General features: G+C 36.3%; 4 protein-coding genes across 4 annotated transcripts; 1 reads left to right on the forward strand and 3 right to left on the reverse strand.

Annotated features, from left to right (window-relative positions):
• Positions 1–2994: 2994 nt before the first annotated feature.
• Positions 2995–4799, reverse strand: LOC114523217 (frizzled-like). Its single transcript, XM_028544080.1, has 3 exons — positions 4603–4799; positions 3879–4040; positions 2995–3608 (listed from the first exon to the last, which is right to left on the reverse strand). Exons 1-3 carry the CDS (start codon positions 4705–4707, stop codon positions 3387–3389), a joined length of 489 nt encoding a protein of 162 aa, XP_028399881.1. The 5' UTR covers positions 4708–4799; the 3' UTR covers positions 2995–3386.
• Positions 4800–10087: 5288 nt separating this feature from the next.
• On the reverse strand, positions 10088–10841 carry LOC114523194 (prefoldin subunit 1-like). The gene is made up of 4 exons (XM_028544055.1): positions 10797–10841; positions 10493–10659; positions 10245–10329; positions 10088–10168 (listed from the first exon to the last, which is right to left on the reverse strand). Exons 1-4 carry the CDS (start codon positions 10830–10832, stop codon positions 10088–10090), a joined length of 369 nt encoding a protein of 122 aa, XP_028399856.1. The 5' UTR covers positions 10833–10841.
• Positions 10842–10879: 38 nt separating this feature from the next.
• Positions 10880–13026, forward strand: LOC114523272 (protein FAM185A-like). The gene is made up of 5 exons (XM_028544144.1): positions 10880–11221; positions 11637–11865; positions 11993–12193; positions 12296–12433; positions 12692–13026. Exons 1-5 carry the CDS (start codon positions 10880–10882, stop codon positions 12916–12918), a joined length of 1137 nt encoding a protein of 378 aa, XP_028399945.1. The 3' UTR covers positions 12919–13026.
• LOC114523271 lies at positions 13026–15757 on the reverse strand. Its single transcript, XM_028544143.1, has 4 exons — positions 15560–15757; positions 15346–15462; positions 15083–15123; positions 13026–14965 (listed from the first exon to the last, which is right to left on the reverse strand). Exon 4 carries the CDS (start codon positions 14308–14310, stop codon positions 13075–13077), a length of 1236 nt encoding a protein of 411 aa, XP_028399944.1. The 5' UTR covers positions 14311–14965; positions 15083–15123; positions 15346–15462; positions 15560–15757; the 3' UTR covers positions 13026–13074.
• Positions 15758–16400: the final 643 nt, after the last annotated feature.

Below are 16400 nucleotides of genomic sequence, written 5' to 3' on the forward strand. Positions count from 1 at the left end.
GGTATTACCTAGAAGTCAATTTTTTTTGTGTAAATATTTCGATACAAGTATTGGAATTGGATCAGAATATATTTTGCAAAATACAATATTATAATTTGGCTTGCATGGTTTCCATATTCGAAATTTTTGAATGGTGCTTAACAGGAAAGTTTGCCCTTTAGCTATCCGGTTTATCTATTGTTATCCTCTAGTGCATTCGTACATACCACCTGGTTGTTTTATGTTACATTGGTCAACACACAAGCCTTTCACTTTTGTCTGATTCTACTATTTTCACCTCCCTTTCATATGTTGGAGGATGCCTCCGAATCAATACCACAATATATCGTTCGGACAGTTGCAAGGGCTCCCAAATTAATCGTTTTTACTTATGATGACCTTGGCTTGGTCACAGGTGAAGGCACTTACAACAACCGTGCTATCAAAATCTTTATCGTCTGAAATCTATGTTTTATAACATGACGGAAAGTTGTGAAATATTTGTCTGATAGGAATCATGTGTAACTTTAAAATATACGCAGGGAATGTCTTGGTAACGTTTTTGGCATAGAATAGGTGTCATAATATGCTGGGTCTGCAGATTACTTGTTATTAGAGTTTTATGGGGAATAATCTACAGAAATATTAATCCTATATAAATTTCAAATCTCTTCTTAGTCTTAATTAGCATACCTGAGATGCCTCAGAAGACCAGCTATATCTTTCTTTTCCGAATTGTTTCACGTGTTTAATATTTGTGCAATTAGTGATATTTCATAAATATGGTCCGTGAAGTAATTACAAGGTGAGCGATAATGAAACATCTTCATTCTATGAAACCATCTTCAAATCACCTAATTCAAGTTGTGCGTTTTTATCGCCTTCAAAAAAAAAGATAGCAGGACTTCTGCAGTCTGCACGAACATGAACCATGTGATGGAATTTCAAAAACTCCCACTTTTCACCTTGGATGCCTGTATTCTTAAAACGCAATCAAACTCATCGCTTCTGTTGCACGGCTTTAATCATCTTCGGGCTCAATCAGTGCTAAGATTTTGTGTAATATTTATAATCTCTCAGTCATTTGGGAGGTGAAGATATCATCTTTGTACTCCCACTCGTGTTCATCTCAAAGAATTTTCTCTTCAATCTTCATCAATTCCAACGCAATCGACCGTATGGAAAACCTATGACATTGGCATCATTTTTCCAGAAGAAACCCACGAACAATCAGCAGTACTGGGGAAGTTTAGTATGTTCGTATCAACTACTCTCACACAAAGGATGTTGTATGGTCTTGATCTTGTAAGGTCCGATCAAATTTCATAATGAATATAAGCTAAACTTTAAACGAAAGTGAAATACGCTATAGTTTCGTAAGTTTTAATCCTTCAATCTCTGGAATAAAACACTAGAATTCGCTCCATGCATACGATTTTCGATCCTATCTGGTGGTGTACGCCAGCGAATATTGACCGAATAAAGTCATTATCGTTTAACATCTCATAAAAATTTTTTTTCAGGTCTACATCACTTCTCAGATAACCAGCATCCCTGGTAGTTAAGGGGGCTGTCACTGTTTTTGTTTTGAATTTTGACCTTCCAGGACAATCTGATTGCATTAGCGGTAGACACAATGAGTGGGTGTGTACTTTTCAGTTACTAAAGCCCGCCGCACACGAGAACTAACAGCTGAGCTAACGACCTCACGAGACAGTTAGCTCAGCCCGAAAACCATCCGCACACGATAGAAACTTGCCTCTCGAGGCGAATTCCTCACGAAAAACTATCCGCACACGATAGAAACTTGCTGAGCTATAAACAGCCACGGGAGTTCTTTACCTCAGCTAATAGCGCTGACGTGTGCGATTGGCCTCGAAATTACGATAGTCATTTTTAATTGAAAACAGGCTACGAGAGATTTCACCACAGTTGCAGAGTAAAAACTGCTTGAAGTCTAGAGGAACATACAAATTGACAGACAGAGGAATTTGTGATAGATAATATCGTTCCCACTTCCCACACAGGGCATGTTTTTAGTTCGTTAACTGATGTCTTAATTGGTAAATTGGTGATAATTATCTCATAACAGGGCTAATTGATTATGTTTTAAATGTCATTATTTTAGACCTGGTCTTTTTTTGCAATCTTAACCGGCTTTTATGACGCGAAGATGAATGACAATTCTTAAACATTTTCAATTGACTGAAAACAATGATTCTATGGATCTGGTATTGAAGTCGTTATCTGTCGAAACAGTGGATCGATAATCGATTTGAAAATATCAGATAAAGGCACATTGTTAGTTTCCGGCATGTAATAAAAGAAAACATTTCTCTTTTCTGTGTTTATGAATCACAGAATTGATTCTGGTCGTATATTGATAAAATGCCAACCTTCTGCATAAAAAACTTAATCCTGCGCGTAAACAAGTGTTCCGTTGTTGCAGAGATTTAAACAAATCTCCAACCAAACTTAGATCAGGATTTAAAATTTGAAAGGTTTTTATAAAAAATCTGCGTGCATCATAGGGCGGGGAATCTTTGACTCATTTCCTTCGTTATTTCCTTCACGAATAACCTCGTTATAATTTGCGCACAATTTACCCAATATTTGACATTTATTATTTCCGTCCGAATTACAACGCAACCGCAAACGTCTGAGTATATATAGATCTTACTTCAATTTAAAATTTGTTTTAATCGCAATGTAAGCACACCAAACCTCAATTGCTACAAAAAATGAAACGAAAGAAAAAGCGATTAAACTGTTCCAAAGAGCGGTAAGAAAACACTTTCGTTTCAAAAATAAAACAGCCATCCAAATTGTGCATATTAATTGGATTATCATTGCATGCCCTCAAAAAGAGCTGATATAGTCAGACTGAAAAACAAGAATTGTTTTAATTTTATATCGTTATAAATAACCAGATATAGCTATCATGTTTCTACCATCATCGAAAGACAAGAATATTTGCGAGCTATTAATAAGATATGTGAAAAATTTCAGTTGTATTAAAAAGAAATACAGCAACAGATTTATACACAGATGGTTTTTCTAAGCATGCTGAGTTTGTATTCTAGTGTTTTATTGAGTTCAGATTTCTATGAATCCAGATGAAATCCGATGTATATTTGCTCTTGTGCACTGCTTGAAAGCTATTACATGATTACATCGAATTATACATAATGTATTTCCAATATTAATCTATGATAATTACCGATTCTAAAACCAAATTAATCATACTTTAGCAAAAGCTGCTGAACTATCTTCGAGCCTCTATAAGATTTTAGTTTTCCAACTCAATTGTCTATGTATAACAACTATGTATCATTTTAAACTGATAGTAATCTGTTATTCTGTCCTCTGAGCCATCTTTGTGGCCAATACTGTTGAACCTTTAACGTCTAGAACATACCACTCTTGTTCTTCTTTTTAATTTGTGCACGTCCAAAACAGACTTTTCTACCTCTTTGTCTTGGAAATTTAGTGCAATTCAACTTCCTGAGCAGGTTGAGGTCCTTCGTATAAAGCTTTCTAGCGGTTGGACCACACTCTTTTTTTACTTTTTTGCACAAGCTCCGACAAGGACCGAATTTACCATTATTTATTGAATATTTAACGCAAATCTATTTTGAAAAATACATATATGCATGGTCACTCAGTGGTTCTCCCTCTTGCTTGGAGGGCTGAGATTTTTTCAGGTTTTTACTTATGCAAACCGGGAAACGTTAGCATTTCGACACTAGTCAATTCTACTGACAACTATATCTTCAAGGAATTCAAGAGCTCGTTTTACTAAATGAAGCAGATCGAAAATGTGGGGGAAAATTGCAACTGTTATAATAGAAAATGTGAAAGAGTAGACAATTCTAAGACATGGTAATTATTGTACCTACCGGGGCAAAATAAGAACATACTAGATATATGAGATCGGTGGAACATCCTGAGTTTAATAATGTTTGGAATTCATGCTCTTTAAAAAATTCTTCAGTCTCGTTCTGGCTTCGGTGCTTGTGGAAGTTTGGAAATATTGTTTGATTGTAAAGTTGTTTACAAGTCTGAAATGTAAATGTTCAGCAAAGTTAGCTTGAAGGTCACTGCACGGGGAGGGAAGGGGACATCTTATAGTAAACTTGGGTTGTTTGTTGTTTGCGACCATCTCTTATTAATCCAGTGTTTAACCTAAACTAAACTAACCTCACTTACACTGGGTTTAGGTAAAAGCCCAAAGCGCACAATAAACGATTTTATCAGTTCATTTGAGGAGTGTTTATGTAGACAGTAAGAATAATTGATATTTTGAGCTTAATTATACCAATTAGTAACCGCAAAATAATGTTAACACGCCGCAGTCTGACCTCTTGCGCAGCGTGACGCTCTTGTCCTCCTACGAGGACTTAGATATTAATTGAGTCACTCGTTCAACCTGTAGTTTACGACTTCTAATTAGTCTGAGCTTATTCAAGCTATACGTACACATATTTAAACTGTCAGCTTGTGATTAAGTTGAGAGTATATATAGGACCATTATTAACTATAGACAGGACACAGCTGAGTTTCAATACAGTTCCTCTTCATTTGATGAAAAGAAGAAAAGCTCTTGGAAGTAAAATGACTAACCTTGATTTTCATTGGTTCACATATCGACCGAACACGTGACGTTTTCGTCCCAATAAATGAGTTATAAAACCACACCGCACAAACTATGATATAGATCAGTTTCATTTTGACGCAAATACCTGAAGTGAAAAGTATCAAAACTTTCTTGAATGTAGACGGTTCCTAGGTCACCTCTTGTTTGAACGTGATATGTTGTGGTTCGCTTCCAACTGCTGTATGATTCTATGGCGTTTGGTGAAGTGTTTTTATAGCTTCAAAAAAGCGCCCGCGTCATTGCGCACTTGACTTCATTTTAATCGGCCTTGGAATTTTTCGTGCTTATCACGGATATCTAAAGAGGGAACTCACGAGATCTCAATCTTTTTCTCACGGTTTTTGAACGATGCGTACAATTTCGTTCCTCAAATGACGGAAGAAGGCAGCCATTGTTCCTTGGACTGCTTTTACTAGGATTGCTTTAACGAGCTAGCTCGTTCAAATAAGAACTTCTCTCAATTTCTATTTCATATTTCCACATCTCATGCAGTATATAAAAAGACTAGAGTCGCACCTCATTGTGTAACCACCTCTAACAGGACATGTTGTTTTCTAATCAACCCACAGGTGATTCAAATGAACTTTGTTTTAAAGTTTCTTTACACAATTTTTCGCCTTGGCTGCGTTGATTAACGAATAAAAACTTCAGGCATATGTGATATTAAATTCATAATGAACAAAAAGGAAAGCGCCAGGGGGTCTTATGTTTATTAGTTGATTGCTTGTTACGTGACCTATATATCACAATTTTATTCAAACCATACTTTTGTTCCCATCACGTTTAATACAATTTGTTTCCCATAGTCAGAACCATTTTACGTTCCAAAACTCACCCCGGCCTGGTTGTAATCCTCTTACTAGCTCTGTCTTTGTTTTGATGGTATACATTCACTTAAAACAATGCTCGTGAAATTTAGAACCCTATCATGCAACGCAGATGAGGGAGATCTCTATCGTTATACCTTAGTTACAAAGATACATTCGTCTTTCAGCAAGCGCCAAAGCCGATTATTTAGGGAGAACCTTGTCACGACGACCTGGATAACTTTAAACGTGGTTATGAACGATATGAGGTGTTCGGTTAAAACAAAGCCGTATTAATGATATAACATGATGAGGTGCCCATAAATATACCGTTGCTGCTCGAACGATGCCCTGAAGTTATTCACAGCAGTTTTATTGCAAAAAATTGCAAAAAATTGTTTATTTGAGAAGGGATGTCGTCGAATTGCCGCGTCGAAGATCTTAGTGTCTCTCTAAACTCAAGTGTCTCGTATTGTGTGTTGAATGTTAAATTCAGTTATTGCGTTTTTTATGCAAGTCTTTTCAATGTTTCCACGCGCATATTATGCTAAGTATAAATATACAAGGGTTTTTTAAGAAAGAAGGCTTCCAGAACGTTTTAAAACGGTGGTTTATTTAGGCTGGTCTAAGTAGGCGGTTAACGATTGAATTGAAATCGCTTTTTGAAAGAGGCTATTCAGAGAAAAAGATAAGATATGATGTTGTTCGTGAGATGGCAGAGTTGTTATATATTTATTGAATGATTTCTTCTAAATAATTGGATTAAAAATAGAAATCTAAATTTAGTACTGAGTTAACGGTAACTACCTACTTGCAATAATAGGACGCCAACCGCTATATCTAATGTCATTGAATACGATTATGTGACGATACTCAGTTGACAATAGCCGTTATCACGAATGTCCCGTTCAGAAACCTATAGCTGAGACTACATTTCGCAATTACTTCTGCACTGTTACAATAAAAAGGCGTGAATGATTATTTGAATGCTGTACATTCGTAGCTCAAATGCTGTTTATAATCCGTTGGTTTAAATGCTGAGTATTCCGGAGTAATATTTTTCATTTTCCGAGATTTTTAGCCGGAAATTAATAACAGAATCACTGCACGATGTATTGTTGCTGGCTATTAAAGAATTTTCGGGGGGGGGGGGAATAAACATGTTGAATGGTAACTCAAGCTGGGTTAAAAATGATGACTGGAATGCATTTGATATATTTAGGGTGTGAGTTAACACAGAAACAAAAATGTCGATGACTGATATTATTTATGGCATGGTTTTTGAGAAACGTATAGTGCTAGGAGATATGCAGAATTTACTGATGGGAAAGATAAATGGAATCCTTTGGCGATAGTTTTTACTAGTACATGATATGTAGGAATTGTGTTTGTTTTTTCTAGTACTTTAGATCTCTTAAAATACCACTTGATTCAACTAAAGTTTACTTGACCTGCATGGCAAAGACTGAGAGTTGTAATCACTTTGTTACGGTTGTTTTTCCTGCCAAATTTCATGAAAGAGGGCTTGTTTACAAGAGTAGTCGTGCAGAGTAATAAAAGTCAATTATGTATGTGGAAAGAGTCTTGATATACTTAAAAACTTTCATGAATTTTAGTCAGCCGTCCAACATGAATTGTAACTCATTTAACACAAGCTCTCAGGCTGAAACTTTTGGAATTTCTCTTGTATGCTGGGCACTTGATGAAACCATTTGACTATCTATATTTGGATACTCGCAACGATGTGTTTGTCTGTGTTTGCCGACTAACTCTTAACATACATACAAGTGATTTTTTTAACCGTTCGAAAAGCGATAAAATTTCATCTTTGCATGGGACTAACAATTATTGAAGAGGATCCTTGATTTAGGAATACTAAGATTTAATCAAAGTTGTAACAAACAACGGGCGATTTTAAAGCGATTGAAAAACCCACTATCCGGTGGATAGCGCCCTGGAAAAAAGGATTATAGTATAAAGCTTTGCTTAATTATATTATAAGTAGTTTAATTCAGTGGGTGAGTCTGAAATCTCCACTGACGCCACTAGACGTTCGTTTGACTATCCATCGCACCTCAAGAGTTAAATGCACGAACATGATGTTTAATTTGTTAATTAATTTGTTTCGTAAGTGTCGATAATATTGTTATAATATGTATGCGTCTGATTTGAATTTCATGCCAGTTTGGCATTTACTGTTTGAGCCATTTCATTTTTTTTTACTACAATTGTTTCAGGATCTTGCAATTAGAGCCGGAATGGGCTAGGATTCACACTTTCTTACCATACCTTTTAAAGTTTTAACAATTAAGCGACGTCGGATGTAGATATGTACTATATAAAGAATGGGTGACCGATCTTAATGAGATTTCGCGCGAAAACGAATATTTAAAGTCGCTTCCAGATCTAAGCAACTGAGTAAACTGACCAACGAAAAAAATTTTGGAATTTTGTTAAAGAAATATTATATGTAAAGTAGGGTATCTTCAACTTCAGCTATAAAAATGGCAGTTTTGTTGATCTTTGCTCATAAGTTAAATGTATTTTAAAACACAAAATTATAGAAAATCCTGACATATAAATTCCGATGAGTTAATTCCCTGTGTAGTTTTGTTTACCACGCTAATTGCGCACTTCTCAACAAACATCTGGGGTAATCGCGCAGATAAAATCATTTAGTCGGGAGTTTTAGTTAAGTATGTCAGGCATTTTCCCACTTGTTTAAATCAATGCTACATGTATGTTCTGTTATTAAGCGAATAATAAACCATTATCTGTAGAGATATATCATAGTAACCTTATTTAGGGATTATTCTCTTGGGGAAATTCAATGTGTGGACTGCAAGATTGATGATAAACCTCTTCACTATTAACAAAGAGCTTGCCATCTTTACACTGTCCTTTGAAATGTTTTGTAGCTTTTTGTTTACTTGCATGTATAGAAGATTTTAAACTAAGGAAAATTGAGCTATAAACTGAATCAACGTACTCCTTAGTATAGTGCTAAAAAATGAAAACAATTCATACCAAGTTAAATTTAAATTAGCTATAAATAAAATTACCCTTTTCAACAGAAACAGAAAAAATTAGAATAGTTAAACTATTGCCTAATCGATTACTTAGATGTAACCCTTATTTTTTACCATTTATTACAAAACGTGAAGCCGGATTACTTTGCTTTAAGTAGGGTCTGTAGGGATACTTTATTTAGAAAAGTTGCATGGGGATTTTCCCATGGTGTTGTGAGAAAATCATAATATATATATTTAAGAGTATGATTCATTTTTTCCCTGTAGCTTGCAGACTAATGTCGCGTGCAAGAATCCCACAAATCCCTCTTAAAACTACTACTTGAAAAACACTCATTACAATCTGTTGCATTCAGCGCAAATGATAAGGACTTCTAAGATGATTGCGGGGCATTTATCTTTAAGTAAATTGCACTCGAAAAACAGCAGTGTTTTTTGTTTGATAAACCGTACGTTGAAATCTGGAAAATTCGGAGAAACCTGTCAATTGCTTGAGACTGTGTTTTTAGTTCACCAATATGCGTCATTGTGGGGTCGATGTTCAAGTAGTTTCAGGCAATTTTTGATCTTTCATTTCAACCAGAGAGATGAGTGTTTTAAACAAATCTTAGAATGATCTGAAGTACGCAAATCTTTCGCTGATAGCGGGGGCGTCGGGCACTGACAACCTCTCTGTATATGAATACCCCTAAGCATGTCTTGCAACACTTTAAAAAAAGCCAGAGACGTTTAATCTGGTATAACGGGGAGTTATTTGTGCATTTTGATCTTGAGTTAAGCTGCATGTGAAGAATTCCAATCTCGCTGAATATGATACATCGGTCATGAAAATATCAACTTGTCTAATACAACACTATCGATAAATATTTGCTATCGATATATAAGCACAAACAAAACAAGAGAAAACCGCATTTGAAATGCTCTGTTGTTAATAGGGGCGGCGTGCCAGTGAGGTGTTAAACTTCACATCCGTTATGATGGATCAGCCTAAATGTACGTGAAACTGGTGGTTCCTAACGTTGATACTGTATAGCCTAAAGCTACCGGCACCATTTCTACGCATTGGAAATGCTCAGGAATGCCTAGATTTTAAAGTGTTGATTTTATGCAGACCTGTTGAAGTATACAGAGTGTCGTCATCATTCATGCCAACTTTACCAACAATCTTTGTCCGACATTTTTTAAATACAGCCTAAATTAGTACGATAGACACTTCCTGTGTTGAAATACACGTTATTTCTCGCTAAAGTGTTGAAGCAAAAGACAAAGTGTTTTATCTGGAGTGATGCAATACTCCACGGTACAGATTTTTCATCGCCAATTTTCCAACCAGTTACTCAATCGTGTGAAGCATTAATATTCTTGAAAAATAATCGTACGAGCAAGCAGACGCTCTACTCCACCCCCCCTAGATTAGACAAGAGAAAACGACCGTATATCATAGAAATATTGTCAAAACCCCAAAATTAAGATTTTTCCAGTACGCAAGATATTAGGGTGAACTCCAGCTGAAAGGTCTGCCTCTTAGCTAATGATGTCTGCAGTTGTCGAAACGACGGGTAAATACCCTGAAGGCACAGAGGAAAATGAAACAAACATGTCAGTTATAAATACATTTATTTATGTCTGGAAGTTAACATCTCTCTAATATTGTCCTCATGTTCTTTTATTTTACTTTCCAGATGTTGTTTGTTTCCCTGATAAATAAAAATATACAATCACTGATATGATACGTTGCTGTTTGGGAGAAACAAGGACGATTACCATAGTCACCTCAATCGTTTTTACTTTGGAGTCTGTTATTCTGATTTTTTCTTGTAAGCTCTCTTGAATTGTTTTGATGGGCTGATGTAAGAACCTAATTTGGAAAGAATTATACATTCCTTAAAAGTAGTTTTAGGAATGAAGGAACGAGACTAACAACCGATGAGCCGTTTTGTAGTCATTTTCCATTCCAATCCGTATACTTTTTTAAGATCAAAAGTACCAAACTTTCTTTGCTTGAGAAATGAGTAACTCACATTCTCCCAACAGCTTCGTATGTTCTAGTGTCAGGTGGTAAACCGTCCAGTTCTCTTTCAGTCAGTCTAGCACGAGTTATTGTACTTCTTAGTTGCTCGATTTGTATTTCTGATATTTTTATCTTTTGTGTTGATTCAAGCATCAACGCCTGAAGATCTTGAAATGCCTAAAATTAATAGAATCTTACAGTGTACACGACAGTGTTCCCTGAAGATGAGCTGGAGGTATTGCAGTTTAGTAAGACATGATATAATTATGCTCTTCGCAGGAAAAATATCTTAATTTTTCACAATCTAAACAAACCTTTCTTAAATCCTGATCAAATTGTGGATCCGCCATATTGAAATAATTGCTGGCTCCCAGACCTCCAACTTTGCGCCCGACAAATGGCGGCGCTTTTAAAAAATATTTTTCAAATTTCCAAACATTTCGGCCACAATTTAGGCTTCTCGTCGCGTTTCTTTAGTTCTGATGCTGTGAAAGATGTGCATAATCGTTTAGTTGTTCCATTTTCGTCTCATAATGTAAAACATTTTGGTAATTTAAGAGTTTTTAGTGAAAATTTGGGCGTGCATGTTACAGCCTCAAACTCATATGGAGAAGAAAGTCTTGTAGCATTATCGTTGGTTTCAGATTGCACAGATAATTTAAAGGAGGATTTAGTCGCCTTAAGAGAATTTGTTTGCTGTAATGTCGATACAGAAGGTGATGAATTGTCCTACATTACGGTATTTATATATATAATTTATTGTTTTATTCAAATCATCTTTCACTGTAACCATTATCAGCACCGCCATTATTAAACGGTATCATTTCCACCAAGTACCATTAACATTATCATCAGTACAATGATTACTATCATCAGTACCAGACCAACATCTGGCATTATCTGTATTCCGAACCACCATCATTCCATGGTACCATGACCACCATCATCAATAAATTGACTATAGGTACGATCATTAGTCCCACCATCATCAGTACTATGACTACCACATGCATCATCTGCACCATGACCACCATCACCATTATCACCATCTTCAGTACCATTACCACCATCATGAGTCCATCATCACCATCGTCAGTACAGGTTTCTTTTTTGCACCACCACAACCTAACTGTAACCTATAATATAAATTTTAGATACACACAGATGCAAATGCAATCATGCAGAAATTCAAACCATGTTTGTTAGAGAAAATGAAACTACTGATAAATGTACCACATTCTTATGGACTTCTCATTCATTGTGCATCTCAGCAAGCAGTTACTGTAGAAAAACTGGAATGTGATGGGATTGAGATTCACACAAAAGGAGATTGTATTTTGTCTGAACTTAAAAGCCATTTAATAACTGTGAACTCAGTCGTAGGTATGCAACTTATCAGAGCACAGATTCATGTAAACATTCTACCCATGCAGTCATTTTTAAGAACAATTAAACAAAATTCTATGTATTTACCTGGTAGTCATATGAGACATAACATTTATCTTGTTAGGTGATATTGTGAGCAAGTCCTCTCTGATTGGTGACCTTACATTCACCACTAGTGCCAATGGTGGTGTTTGCTTAAGTAAAATCCAAGGCAATCAGATAAAGATAGTTACTGAAGATGGTGATGTTAGAGTTGCCAGTTTATATGGTGGTGATGTTCTGATAAACACTGAATGTGGAAATGTTACCATCGGTGACGCTCATGGTATGGTTATGACGAAATGAGATCCTCTTTCTCTTTAAGTTGAGGCATGTAGCCTTTTGGTCCTGTTGATGAATCATTACTAGTTTTGCTTATATTTTCTAGGCAACATCGATGTGACATCGAGGTCCAGTGATATAAATTGTGGTTCAATATCTGGTCATCTTAACGCTGTTACTGAAGACGGAAATATCATGATTAAATTAACTTCAGGAGGAAATGTTTGGGCTACCAGCAGGAATGGTTAGTTAGTTACATTGAATATCGGAAACATTGATTTTATTAGTAATACTGGGTGTAATCAGAAGAAAACATTCATAGATTAGTTTTCATGACCTGATCAAACAAGAGTCGCATCACAACCGCACAGACCTTCTTCAACTCTCATTCTCTTAAAGTTGGGCGTAACCAAATACCTGTCCTCAGTTCGCGAATAGAAAATATTCAAAATCAACCTCGGGTATAAATGCGAATAATAGTCAACCATAATTTTTTTGACAGGTAATGCGACAATAAAACTTGACTTGGGATTGAAATGCAGACTCGAGCTCTCGTCGAAAACGATGAATATATCCCCGGATATAAATATGATAGAATCTGAGAAGGTAAACGATGATGTTACAAGATTAACTGGCGAAACACAAGGTGATGGTAAGAATTGTGCTAAAGTAATGTGCAGTAAAGGAAATATTGATTTACTTCAGGAAAGCTGGTTTGTTATGCCTTAAAATAAATAGTCTCGTATTAGCGGTATTGCCCCCAAAACACAGAAAGGGCTGAGAAAGGACTATACTCACTGTCTGATTTAGGCGAAATTATTATTTAGTTGTAATAAATATTAATTTAAAAAGTAAACCAGCAATGTTTGTATTACACAAGAAATTTTATCGTGATGAATATCTATGAATATAACATCGCCCTGATCTCACACGACGTCGGCAGGGAGTACCCTGTAATGTCACTAACCCGCATTCTCTTCTCTGCCTTCCACTTCCATTTCTGTTTATCTGTAAACCAACTTGAATAGAGTCAAAATCGCCTAATGATCCTGCATTGCCTAAAATGTCCTGAGATACTCTCCTCAGTCCATCTGTGTCTGTCAATGCAAGATCTGTAATCGGTAAAAAAGGACTCGATGGTCTACTTCGTCTTCCAGAGTTGCCAAAATCATCTCCAATGTTCACAATTGTCCTATTCTGTCTTGACTGACTCCCTATCGGTTCATTTTGCATTCCTGAATGAGGTACCCTATTATCATATGTTATCCCATATCTTTGATCATTGTTTGTACCAGTTTGTACAGAACTGTCACTTCTTGTTCTCGTCTGCACTTCGGTATCAGTTTGGGAATAACTACTTTCTGTCTTTGCTCTAAGAGCACTGTGTTGACCTGTTTGTACTTCTCTATCACAACTTGTACTCGTTTGCACCCCAATATCATTCTGTAAATCTGTCTGTACCTCGTTACCACCCTCAGAACTTGTCCTAACAATCCTATCATTAGGTGTAACTGTGTGAATCTTATTGTCGTCCCTTGTTTCCGTTCGTTCCCCAGTCGCTTTTGCATCGGTTTGAACAGTTCTATCACCCGTTTTACTCTTTTGTACAAATATATCATCGCTTGGTCCTGTCTGTACTTCGCTATCACTTTGTGTACTGGTTTGTATTGCCATGTCATTACTCGGTCTTGATTGCCCCTCACCGTCGCATACTGTAGTCGTTTGTACACTTTTACTCCCATAATTCCTGTCCTCAACATCCCTATCATTACCCATACTACGAGTTTGTATATCACGATGTCCTCCTAGTTTGACCTCTGCAGTTCTTCCTTCTATTCCACTCCTCCCGAAATTTTGTATCTTATCATCCCAAAAGACGTCACTTGTACTATCGTGTTCCATGTTACCCCTTGTCATTGGTATTTTATTATCTCCACTTGTTCCTTCCTGTTCTACTAAAGAACTACCACTATCTCTTATTGCGGTGTGTAGATATTGGTCACCAAAATATAAGGAAGGGGATGGAGTACTAGCTGTATTCCCAGATGTACCGCTTTGTATCGACGTGACCGCTGTTACCCCACTTAATGATACAGTAGGCAACCCAGCTATGACACTCATTCTTGTGCTTTCATGCACGTCGTCATTTCCTATGGTATCATCCGAGGTACCGCTCCGTCCTCTTGTGTCCCTTGGGTTTGTATTCAATACTGAACTCGCGTCAGAATCATTTTCAGTGATGCGTAAATCTTCTGTCTGTGTTCTTCGGTTTATGAACCAATTGAAAAACCAGATAAATAGTTCTGAAAAGAAATTGCCAAAACAGTTAGTAAGGAGCAGTTTGATATCTCAAAAATTCTCATGTAATTCGCCTGCAAATCTTCAAGGCTTATGCAGAATTCCAACTTCATTCGACCACCATGTTTGAAATAACGTTTTCAAGTAGTTAAGAAGAAACCCAAGACGGCTTAGAAATTCCTTTTTTGAAGTATCCACCGGACATGAATCATCTCAGCTTATTGTATTTGTAAATTATGAAAAAAAATCTTAAAACCTAACCTGCAGATAAAGTAAAAAACCAAGTGGCTAACACAAGACTGACGTGTTTATATTCTATTATAATTCCTACGATTGTTGATACCATTAACACGAACTTTAGCCACGTCAATATTTTGCGTCGAAAGTGCACCAAGCCGTAGATAATTAGAGACGACGAAACAGCAACACTTATAATCTTGCGATAAATCCAGACAGTCGCTGTTAACCAGGAAAATCCCTGTGCGCGAGAAATAATTGATTGACACTTATTGCCGGAGTAACAAAAACTGTGTGAAAAATTTTTTGTAAAAAAATTTAATTAAAAATCAAAGTGATCCTCAGTGAAATCACTTACATTTTTTATGGTAATCGCATAACCATATTCTTCAATCAATTCTAAGAAAAATAAAAGGTCGTTTATTAGCATCGTAGCACTAGGAGAGGAGATAAAATGTCCTTAAAGCAACATGATACACACTTCACACTGCCTTGAACATTTAGATAATTGACAATAGTCAATCTTGTATTGCCTGGATTAATTTGCTCGGTGTCTATGAATGGATATCTTAAATTAAGATCTTCAATTTTTTTTATTCAATACAGGTATCAGACTCTTACCTAATTGTTTTAAGATTTTATCAGCGGCGTTTTCAACCCGGTTAAGATTTGCCATTATTTCGTGATGTTTCTCAAAAATTTTAACGCTGAATGCTGTGAAGTTTTCCTGCATTGTCTCTGTATAAAGCAAACAGCAACGAATCATTTGAAAGCTAAAAATGAGATATGATTGATCGAGATTGATTTCTATTTTGAAGATGCGAGGTGAGCTCACCTATGCTTTGTAGAAATCCTTCAGTCAAAACATTGACATCTTTTTCCAATCCTTCGATAATTTCCTTGTGTCGCGACAACAATGTTAGATGCGCCCGGGCTGCCTCCATGAACGAGCTCTCATTCTTCTTGAAATATTTCTTTAATAATCTCATATCTTTCATGAACGCAACGCGTTGAGAACGAAGACGTGACAACGTTTGAGACGTTATGTTTTCAAGAAGCTTTTGATTGTCCTGCATGCAATAAAAAATGCAACTCTAATTTTTGCTTTTACCATAAATTAACGGCGAATGCTGATAATGCAACATCATGCTGACGTTTGTTACGCTATCATGTGCTAAAATTAATATCTGAATCTGGTGGACAAATCGCTTCTATTATTTTACCTTCATTAGATGAGATATCCAGCCTACCTTGAAAGATGTCATCACAGACGAATGTAATTGTGCCGTCTCAAGTAAGGCTTGAGAACGCCGCTGACTGTTAATCATGAATAATTGCTGACTCACTTCTTGACAAACCGTCAAGGAGCGCTTCCTGATATTTTTAAATATTTCCAAATCTACCGCATTTAAACTTGAAATACATTCTGTCAAGGTCTGAAAAAGTCAACGATTAGCAGTAATCAGAATTTGGCAGGTAGTTGCGAGTCTTGTCTGTTGGGACAATTACCTTTTCGCATTTTGGGAAATGGTTTTTTTCATTTTCTCCATGACATGCCATCATAAGCCACGTCAAACGATCCAAATTTTCTTCACTTTTCTCTTTACAAAACTTTTGATTTCCAGCGACAACCTGAACGCAAATGGAAACTTCAATATTCAGTGAAATGGATGGAT

The sequence above is a fragment of the Dendronephthya gigantea genome, unplaced genomic scaffold (genome assembly GCF_004324835.1).
Source record: "Dendronephthya gigantea isolate DGI-Jeju-01 unplaced genomic scaffold, DenGig_1.0 000026F, whole genome shotgun sequence".
NCBI classification, from domain to species: Eukaryota; Metazoa; Cnidaria; class Anthozoa; order Malacalcyonacea; family Nephtheidae; genus Dendronephthya; species Dendronephthya gigantea.